The 10,771-nt window shown below is 28.8% G+C and overlaps 1 protein-coding gene and 1 non-coding gene across 5 annotated transcripts; one reads left to right on the forward strand and one right to left on the reverse strand.

Annotated features, from left to right (window-relative positions):
• The first annotated feature begins 315 nt into the window (after nt 1-315).
• Nucleotides 316-9,926, forward strand: Vha100-2 (V-type ATPase subunit a family protein Vha100-2). Of its 4 annotated transcripts, none has more exons than XM_035089006.1 (14): nt 316-842; nt 5,871-6,008; nt 6,133-6,312; nt 6,376-6,504; nt 6,574-6,695; nt 6,798-6,924; nt 7,011-7,187; nt 7,268-7,480; nt 7,567-7,780; nt 7,858-8,284; nt 8,369-8,496; nt 8,566-8,858; nt 8,919-9,325; nt 9,394-9,926. In XM_035089006.1, the coding sequence occupies exons 2-14, from the start codon at nt 5,892-5,894 to the stop codon at nt 9,488-9,490; spliced, it is 2,631 nt and encodes an 876-aa protein (XP_034944897.1). In that variant the 5' UTR covers nt 316-842; nt 5,871-5,891; the 3' UTR covers nt 9,491-9,926. The 4 variants fall into 4 exon arrangements, with proteins under 4 accessions (XP_034944897.1, XP_034944896.1, XP_034944898.1 ...); XM_035089005.1 differs by lacking the exon at nt 316-842 and adding an exon at nt 4,569-4,830; XM_035089007.1 differs by lacking the exon at nt 316-842 and adding an exon at nt 4,569-4,830 and having other exon boundaries at nt 6,580-6,695.
• LOC118070441 (U4atac minor spliceosomal RNA) lies at nt 3,727-3,847 on the reverse strand. The gene has a single exon (XR_004690781.1). It is a non-coding gene; the product is annotated as a U4atac minor spliceosomal RNA (small nuclear RNA).
• Nucleotides 9,927-10,771: the final 845 nt, after the last annotated feature.

Genomic DNA, 10,771 nt, shown 5'->3' on the forward strand with positions numbered 1-10,771 from the left:
AAGGAATACAACCGTCAATATAATATTGTGTAAATTAAAAAATATTTCAGCATTTGAGTTATTACACGTGATAGAATATATATCTTAAATTTTTAAAAGATCAAAGGAATGTTGTTCGTTACTATATATCGGACTTATTTATTATGAGATGGACTTTAAATAAATTTATTTCAATCAACAATACTTTATTATTTAAGCACTTATATACAAGATTAAAACATATCAATGATTTTTTGACAAAGTTTCACTATTAATTATTATTAATTTTTTTTTTTAAAGTACTTATGAACTTAATTTAAAAATAAACTGAGAGGTAGTTATGATTTTACATTTAAAAAAATTTTTAATACTCATTTATGAAGAAAATAAATTCCGTATATACATGTTTCAATTGAAACTTGTATATACTTCAAAATGTTGAAACTTCAAAATTTATGATGTACTTACAGTTAAAACAGTCAATATATTATAAAAATGAATATATCACATAATAAAAATATAAAAAATAAAGAATGTCTTTAAAAAGCTTATGAGAGCTCTAGTATTCAATTCGATCAGCTGTAGAACTGTTTACATTTGCCGTGAACGACTTAAAGAGTAGTGGGGCTCACGACTTATGAACAGTCTATTACGGCCTGCCGACCGGTTGTAATCGCGGGTGTAAACCTCTATGACAGTAAAATAACTTATGTTAACTCGACGACAAAACATCAGAAAATAAATAAAAGGACGTGGGTGAAGTTTGTAGGTGAGATAAAAATAAGAAGTCAATTTGAAGTGCAACAAGTTTTCAAATGCCACGTCGTTTCAATTGTTTGGGACCGGAATTTTTATGACAGCGTGTAAGTTACATTGTAAACTGAATATTTTATTAGGTAAAAGGAGAGTAAAGTAAGACAAGTAGAACAGTGGAACTTTTTTGAGTAATTGTCATGCGCCACTATGTAATGAATTAGTTTAATTAGGCGATAGATGTATTTTTCTTTCAATTCATCTCATAAATTGCTTTGTAACCTTTCAACTCTCTAAAAATATTAACCATCGAAACTCAACTTGATGAATTTATTTTGTATCATTTTTAGTACTTCGGAGACATAATGACAATGTTTTTATTTTGTTACTCTCAATCAACACAAAAGAATTTATAAATAAACTTTTTATCTATAACAAATATAAAACAAATCTTATTTTCATTTATTTCAAACTTCTAGAAAAAATTTCCAATAAATGTTTTTTTTTTTCCATTTCTAAAATTTTTTATATCACAAATATTGAGAACTGTATAGTAAAAATACACAGGGACAAAGTATCGATTCTTTACCACAGTATGAAGGGTGTAAAATGTCTCTCTCTACAATACTAATCAATACCAATATTTCATTAATTGATTAACCGAATTCAAGTTAAAATTGTGTTATTCCACAGATTACGAAAAGTTTAATTTTTTCGTTGTTCATTGACATTTCTTGATTTCGTATTTTTATGATCATTATCATTTTTTATGTGTGGATAGCTATTATGCAATGGCCCCGATTTGTCGTGAATCACTATCGATAGGAGAGTAACTTTTACGTAAGATAAAATTGTTATTTCAATGAACTATTTATGAGATTCTCATGAGAATAATAATAATTAAATTAATTTACAAAAACAACTTAGCTGTTGTAGTTTTCAGTATTTAATTTTTAAAGATTATCCAATTCTTAAAAACAATGCATGTTTCAAATGCCAATCATTGAGCATGTTATTAAAAATAAAGTTACTTAGTATCTTTGGCTCGGACTTTAAATTGTTAAAGAAAGATTGAAAACAAGCCAATGCTTGTGTCAAACAATCAATCGAGCCCCAGAGAAAGTTTTATTTACGAAAATCCCTTGACATATTTAATGCAGATATACTCAAGTTTTAATTCTAAATACTTCTATGCAATGTATCATTTGTCTACCGGAAGCTTTTGAAAACTTTTAATAACCAGGAGAGTAAAGTGTTACATTTCTCGTTTAATGATTGTAAATTAGTCGTATATGAAAAAAGTCTGACAGTATAATATAATTAATCTGTGTTATATTGCGAGATAAATGATGCTGTCGACCTTCAGAAATTACTATTTTAATTACTTCAAATTACAAATTGAAACTTATTTTTCATAAAATTTCCAAACGAATAATCAAATGTTTTGAAGAACTTTAAAACTACAGATTTTGTTGACACATAGAAATCTCTGACTTGTAATACTAGGTTGCAGAAAGAAAAAATGTCACATATGTAGTTGCTGTAGTCCTTTCAATAAATTTCCTTGACCTAACGATTACTTTATTTTCTCATTTAATCTAATTTTATTGATTTGAACAGAATACTATTATCAATTATTCATTCAGTATTTTTATTCTCGATAAAGAACACTATTTAACACTTGAAAATAATACTCTGATAAGACAATATCAAAATAAACTTACTAAAATGTATTTGATGTTTAAAATAATTTTTGATACATCGTTGTATAGTGTATATGAAACTTAAACCATGAAGAAAATCGATACTAAGTCTTAATCTGAGATACACAATACCAAGAATGATTTTTCTCAAGTCATGAATCGAGTTTTATATCAAGATTATGTTATCAGTTGAACTAATTCTTCATGATCTCCAAACTGGTTATCAAAGTATTCCAGTTTGATTTCAGATCTTGCGCTTACTGTTGCATATGTTGATGTATGAGATCATCTACGACAATCAGCTTGGGAGGATGTGGAAATAGTGACATCACAGTCTGATAACAGTTCAACTGAGTTATATAAAACGTGAGCAGTTTTATGAAGATTTCATACCTCTATGAAATATTCATCGCACTCTTTCTGAACTATACATGTATTGCTATGTATTTTTTTGGAATTGGAACCAAAATAATTTTTTATTAACATTACGGTTATTTAACAATAAACAGGAAATACCTGAAGAATGCATCACAATAAATGAAAAAGTTCAATGCACTAGACAAGCCTACAGTACAATAACATATCTTCATCATAGAAAAAAATTTTTTTTTACATTAGGTAAAAAAAAATAATGACTTTTATTATTTATGTTATAACTACAAAATATGTCAAATACTTATGTATCATTCCTTTGAATAATTATAAATATAATTATTGTGGAAAATTATATTACGTGATTACAATAACATTTCAAGTGCCGTTCTAGAAGATAAATCATATATTACCTTAAAATAGTAATTTTGTCTACACAGTTTTCTTGAATTTTATCTGTCGTTAGTTCTTCGTAGCAGTAAACGTGCCAACTGTTGACGCGGTTATTAAGGTCATTCGTCGCTGATTGGTGTCCGAGGTTATTGCTGTTTAGGCATTTTGTACAAGACATTGAAGACGTGGGTCGTTAGCTAATATATCTCCAAGTGCCATGTGTCTACAGTAGTTAGAATTTCTTTGTGTATAATTATTTTATATGTATTATTCATTATCGTGTGAAAATATTTTCAGTAGAAAGTAAAAAAAAAGGTGATTATTTTAATTATCATCAATATTTTATAAAATTTAGAAACCATTAATGACACAAAATATATAAATCATCGTGACTAATATTTCAATGTCACGAATAATCTATGTTGAGAAAATCTTTACCACATTTTTCATATATAATTTTCTAATGTTATTTAAAGTTTATTTGAACAAAATCGAATTAGTTTAGGCCTCTTGTGAAGTAAAGAGGCTTTTCAAAAATTGCATCACATGATCATCATGGATGCGGGTTTTATAATTGTCATGGTTTCAGCATCAGTACCCTCACTAAACGCTCATTGAATACTATGCTCCCCAAAGACAAGGACAGCTATATGTCTTTTCAGCTGCTGTTTATTCATTCGAACTTGCTCAGCTCATGTGAGAAGTTACCGACCTCTAATGTTACTCAAAAGAATTAGACATTGAAAACTGGATAACATGAATAGTCATTTTTTTCTAACAATATTTGATTTCCGATTTATTTACTTCGATAAAAAAATGTTTTTAAATAACTCAATAGCTACATAATTTAGTCATATGAATTCAAGAATATTCTTTAAAAGTTTATAGCTCGTAAGCAAATATTTTTACTGGAGTTTGCAACAATCACAGATAAAGTAATGTTTTATGAGACATATATGTTATATAATTCATAATACTTGATGGTATTCATCAAGAGTGAAAATGATTTAATAAAATAAAAAGAAACATTTTTTTGTATAATTCTATAATATTAGATGATCATACAGATAAAATTCATGCAATGTTTCTTTTTTTCAAGAATGTAAATATTTTATAAAAATTGAAAAATTAACTTGAATTTTTATTTTAATTTCAATTTAAATAATTACTTTCGAAAATAATATTATATTGTATTATTTTTTTTACTAGTGAAATCTTAACTAATTATTATGTACGAATGTTTGTGATATGACATTGATTTTTTTCAACTCGAAGTTTATTTAATGCATACGTATCTTTCGTCTATCTTATCAGCAAAATGGAGGGTACATAAGAGGGAGAAATTCTTTATGGAGCCTCGAGCTGACTGTGATTGTCCTGAGATATGCCCCACTACGATAATGGTTAATACTTTATCGTCATCATTCCTAACTTCATTTATTGTTAGACATTACTTGATTACCTGCGTCAATTATAACTACTTTTGAGTTCTCGGAAACTATTCATTTAATGTGCGAAATTTAATCGGTAAAATTTTTTAAGCAGTGAAAGATTAAAAAATAAGATTCCAAGTCTCGTGCTACGATCTTACAGTCACGTGTTTTTGATTGCATGTTATCTGTCAACTCTCGTAAGTCTTGAACAAGAATTTTATATTTTAGATACTTGAAACAATTACACTAATTTCATTCAATCTTATAAATGAACATCAAATTGAAAAAAAATTGTTTTTACATCCTATAAAACATTTAATTACAATAATAAATCAACTTTATAATAATGTATTTCAAATATATATTTTTATAAATACTCGTAGTACATGCTATTTTTCTCGATTGAATTTTAACACAGTTAATTGATTAAAAAAAATTTTAGACCATGATGACAATTTTATCAATTCAAAAAGTAAGGCATCATGAAAATATAATCTCAATTGATATACATGTACAATCAGATATTATACGTTCATTATTTCATTACTTGTTTGTGAGTTCTTATCAATTTCATTACAAGGACAGAAATAAATTTATGGTTTTTACGTGAGTTATACCAATGAGCACAAATATTATTTTTTACTGTCCTCGGTTTTTAAAAAATTTAACTTTTAAAAATATGTCTGTCATGTGTATCAATGGGTATTACCCTGTTCGAGATTGACAATGAGAAATAAACAGATCCAAATCAAATTAATCAATGTCCGGCAAAAATATTGGAGAGATATTTTTATATCTGGTCATTTCAACTATTAAAAGAATTTCTGATTAACAATAAAGCTACTGTTATTGCAATGTTGACGCCGTTGAAATTCTGTACTTCCTCTTGCCGCGCTCAAAATGTCACATGCTCAGTTAATGTTCTATTTAATCACTCCCTTTGCATTCACCGCAGCCTCGTGACTGCAATCAAGTTTATTAAAAATATTCAATTATTTTATGTTATTCAAAATATTAGTGAAACAAATTTCTATCAATCTTTTTTTAGTTGCTTTTAAAAGTTTCAATGTATTATCATTTATCATTGACGATATCTTTAAATGAATTTATAAGTTATAACATTGATTTATATCAACAATTTTTTGTAATAAGGCATTGAAGTAGATAACGTTATAAGTGAATACTAGTGAAATAAATGTTATCACTTTTTCGGGTAAAATATTTTTTTTTGTTTTAGGGTACAACATAATTCTTTAAAATGGGAAGCATGTTCAGGAGTGAGGAGATGGCTTTATGCCAGCTATTCATTCAGCCAGAGGCTGGCTATCTTTCGGTCTCAGAACTCGGTGAGACCGGAACTGTCCAATTTCGCGACGTAAGTGAATGATGAACAATTATCTTATAACTAATTTTTGTATAAAACATTTAAATTATCAAGAAAATGATTACATTAAATTACATGATATGTTTAATAAAAAAAAATTACTAACTCTTTGTAGCTGAATAGTAATGTGAACTATTTCCAACGTAAATTCGTTAATGAAGTTAGACGCTGTGATGAGATGGAACGTAAACTTCGTTACATTGAAGCTGAAGTTAAAAAAGATGGAGTTCTAATTAGTGAAATCGTTGGGGAATTGCCTAGAGCTCCAAATCCTCGTGAAGTTATTGATTTAGAGGTATATTTTTGTTGTTGATTTACTGTTAGGAAATTCTATTGATTGATGATATTTTTTTTTCAGGCACATATTGAAAAAACTGAGCATGATATCCTTGAGTTAAGTTACAATGCTGTGAATCTTAAAAGTAACTACTTGGAGCTTTCTGAGTTACGGCACGTACTTGAAAAAACTCAAGTATTCTTCACGGAGGTACTTAAGACACTCAACAGGCATTTTCATTAAAAATTATTTCATTGTGTAATCGATATTACCGTTTAGTCGAAGAATCAAGGCTCTTTTCTGTTTCTCGATCAACAGGAGGAGGCTAATGATTCCATCACCAGAGCTTTAATTAACGAAGAGCAGCAGTATCCGAGTACAACTGGACGTGGACGACTTGAGTAAGTTTTTTTTTCATTATCTTTTTTCTAAAATTTTGTTACAAATAAATTTACTTTTAATTTTGTGAAATTTTCAAACTTACACTATTAATATGATTGTAGATTTGTTGCTGGGGTCGTAAACCGCGAGCGTGTTCCTGCATTTGAGCGAATGCTTTGGAGAATTTCACGTGGAAATGTGTTCCTGCGTCAAGCTGAATTAGAGAAACCTCTTGAAGATCCAAATACAGTGAGTTCTATCATGAATAAATAATTTATTTCTGTTCATTATAAATAGTAATCAATAATTTTGTTAACATCATAATTATCTTCTAGGGAAATGGAATTTACAAAACCGTATTTGTAGCGTTTTTCCAAGGTGAACAACTTAAAAGCCGTATAAAGAAAGTTTGTGCCGGATTTCATGCTTCATTATATCCCTGTCCACATAGTAATGCGGAAAGATTGGAAATGCTTAAAGGTGTACGAACTCGATTAGAGGATCTGAACTTGGTCAGTCATATTCTACTATCTATTGCGATTAAATATTTCGTATTATGATTGTAATATTTCCAAAAATATCTTATCCATAGGTACTCAATCAAACTCACGATCATCGTCAACGAGTACTTCATAATGTTGCCAAGGAAATTCCTAATTGGAGCATTATGGTACGCAAAATGAAAGCGATATATCATACGATGAATTTATTCAATATGGATGTAACTAAAAAGTGCCTCATTGGAGAGTGTTGGGTGCCTATTGCTGATCTTGGAGTTGTTCAAAATTGTTTGACTGAAGGATCAGTAAGTATTCAGTATCATTATACAAGCAAAAAAATTATATCAGTGATTGACATGAAGCTCAATAAACTTTTTTTTTTCATTTTTAGCGTTTATGTGGTAGCTCAATACCATCATTTTTGAATGTCATTCACACTGATGAAGATCCCCCAACATTTAATAGGACGAATAAATTCACTCGAGGTTTCCAAAATTTGATTGATTCTTATGGCGTCGCGTCTTACAGGGAAGCTAATCCAGCACTCTATACAATCATCACGTTCCCGTTTCTTTTTAGTGTCATGTTTGGTGATTCCGGTCATGGTAAAATTAAATAGATTTTATCTGACTTTGATATAAAAATTCAACCATAGTACTTAAGAATTAAATCTAATTTTTAGGTTTAATATTAACATTATTCGGAGCATGGATGGTGATCTGGGAAAAAAAATTATCCACTAAAAAATCTGATAATGAAATTTGGAATATATTTTTTGCTGGTCGATATATTATTCTACTTATGGGGTGCTTTTCTATTTATACTGGTATCATTTACAACGATATTTTTTCCAAATCAATGAATATATTTGGATCGAGTTGGGGTGTTGAATTTGATTGGAAGACGTTACATGCAAATAAACATCTTCAACCAGATCCTGCTGAAATAGCTGGATATAAAAGAGTGCCTTATCCAATGGGATTAGATCCTGTTTGGGCTCTAGCTGAAAATAAAATCATCTTTTTAAATTCGTACAAAATGAAACTTTCCATAATTTTTGGAGTTGTTCATATGATATTTGGAGTTTGTGTTAGTGTTATAAATATTGTGTAAGTATGTGCTATTACTTAATAAATAATTGAATAATTTTTTAATGAGGAGATTTAATCAATATACTTATTTTTACGTTATAGACATTTTAAAAAATATTCAAGTCTCCTTTTAGAGTTTTTACCACAACTTTTATTTCTTATCGCACTTTTTGCTTATATGGCGGCTCTCATGATAATTAAATGGATTCTGTACAGTGCAGATCAAAAAGGTAATTCATTCTTATTCGAAATAACTCCAATATTTTTAATCCATGAAAATAATACATTAAATATTTTAGGTACTATATATGAACCTCGTTGTGCTCCTTCTGTACTCATTACTTTTATTAATATGATGTTAAATAATGGACCAAGCGGTAACTCAAGTTCTTCTAATAGCACAGCTAATTTACCAAACAGTACAAATCAAACAACACCATTTTTTGATTGTCCAACATTTATGTATTCTGGTCAAGAAGAGCTGCAAAATGCATGTATATACGCAGCTCTACTTTGTATTCCAGTGTTGTTATTTGGAAAACCATTATATATAGTGTTAAATAACTTTTGGTTAAAGTCTAGAAGACATCAGGTAAATATAAAATTGATATAAAAAAAGACAATAGTCTTAAAATTGATTTTTTTCTTATAGAATAACTCTAATTCTTCGCATGACATTGAACTTCAAAGTAACAATATTCCTTCAAATGGTGAAGCAGCTGGTGCAAGTCGAGGTAATGGCCATCATGATGGCCATGGCGATGAAAGTTTTGGTGATATAATGATTCATCAAGCTATACATACCGTTGAATATGTTCTTTCAACGGTATCACATACTGCTTCATATCTTCGTCTTTGGGCTTTGTCGTTAGCTCATGCTCAATTATCAGAAGTCTTGTGGACCAAAGTGCTTTCGATTGGAACGAAAGCTGTGGGCGGTAATTTTATTGCTTCCATCTATTTATTTATTGCATTCGCGGTGTGGGCGTTCTTCACTGTTGCAATTCTCGTTACAATGGAGGGATTATCGGCATTCCTTCATACACTTCGACTCCACTGGTAAAGATTATAAGTTTTAATTTCCTACTTTTATGGAAAAAATATGAAAATGTGAATTTGCATTTTAGGGTGGAGTTTATGAGTAAATTCTATGATGGTCAAGGACATTTATTCCAGCCATTTTGCTTTAAAAGTATCATTGATACTGAAGATGAAGAAGATTAGTAATACGTTATTCAAGAATAATAGTCTTAAAGATTATTTGCAAATATTGAATTTATTTTCAACAATACATTATTTAATGAAAGGTAACGAAAAATGATATCTAAGAAAAAATAATATTTTGCGTACGGTTTTCAATAAGTACACATTTTTTCACTTGTATAACAGTCATAACGATCCAAGTTTGATCGAAAAACTATATTTTTACAATACAACGATATCAATATATATATATATATATATTGTACTCAAAAGAGAATTAGTTTTTGTATTACGATGAAAATATTATGATACTTAGATTTTTGATACATCATATTAAATGTGAAAAAAATGTGATTATATTTTTATAAAGATGAAAAATTTGCATGGAAAAACATGTCATAAAATACTTAGGTTTTTATTAAAAGTGAAATAAACTTGTATTTGCTTAAATCCAATACTTTGACGTCATAGAATTTTATTTTCATTTTTCAATAAAGTGATACATGAAGATAACGAGTTTCATAACAGATTACGTTACAAAGTAAAATTGTTGGTTGAGATTCAAATAATTGTTTTCTGTTCTAATTACTTTCTAATTTATATATTTTAAATTGTGTAGAAACTTTATGTTTTTCATTTCCTGCAGTACCAAGTCCTTGTCTAATAACAACTGTAAGAAAAAATAAGCCCATAAATTCTACAAAATTTAAAATTTTCAATTTCTCGAGTAAATATTTGTGAATAATTAAAACAGTCATGAGGTGTTCTGAAAGATAGTTGTTAGTTTCATGAATTCGCTTTACGGACACGCCGTTGTCTGCTGTTCAATTACAGAAAATTACCGGTCATTGCCCTTCAATTTTTACTTCATAAAACCTTTCTGAGAGAAATACATACACAATCCTCTGACATGTGTGCAAATTACGGTCGCCTATAGGGACGGATTTTGTTTTCATGAAAGAACAGGCTATGGTTTTAATATAAATCCACCTCCTACTGACATAATGTTAAAATGTTTGCTCCCTTAATCATTATGATTCTAGTTTAGTCTTTTGATTGATTGAAAAAATTTATTCTGAAGGCTGAGTTTATTATTGATGTGAGAAATAATTGAACTAATCAAGAGATATGCAATATTGACTATTTTTACAAAGTGGAATTTTTGCGAATTTTTAGTAGTTATCAGTTAGCACATAAAAAGCTCAAACTTTACAACATTTAAAATAGTATAAATAGAGAGAATTTAATTGTAATCCTTTAATGATGGTTTATTTTATGGCCTTGCGCGCGCTCCTGAAGCAA

Source organism: Chelonus insularis, unplaced genomic scaffold, assembly GCF_013357705.1.
Source record: "Chelonus insularis isolate UGA/USDA-ARS -01 unplaced genomic scaffold, ASM1335770v1 contig_58_pilon, whole genome shotgun sequence".
NCBI lineage: Eukaryota > Metazoa > Arthropoda > Insecta > Hymenoptera > Braconidae > Chelonus > Chelonus insularis.

What these genes read in the sequence shown, in the direction of transcription:
- Vha100-2 (XM_035089006.1), top strand. Translation starts at nt 5,892, where the DNA reads ATGGGAAGCATGTTCAGGAGTGAGGAGATGGCTTTATGCCAGCTATTC. An exon ending in GAACTGTCCAATTTCGCGAC is followed by an intron (nt 6,009 to 6,132) that starts GTAAGTGAATGA and finishes AACTCTTTGTAG; the next exon opens with CTGAATAGTAATGTGAACTA. An exon ending in CTCAAGTATTCTTCACGGAG is followed by an intron (nt 6,505 to 6,573) that starts GTACTTAAGACA and finishes ATTACCGTTTAG; the next exon opens with TCGAAGAATCAAGGCTCTTT.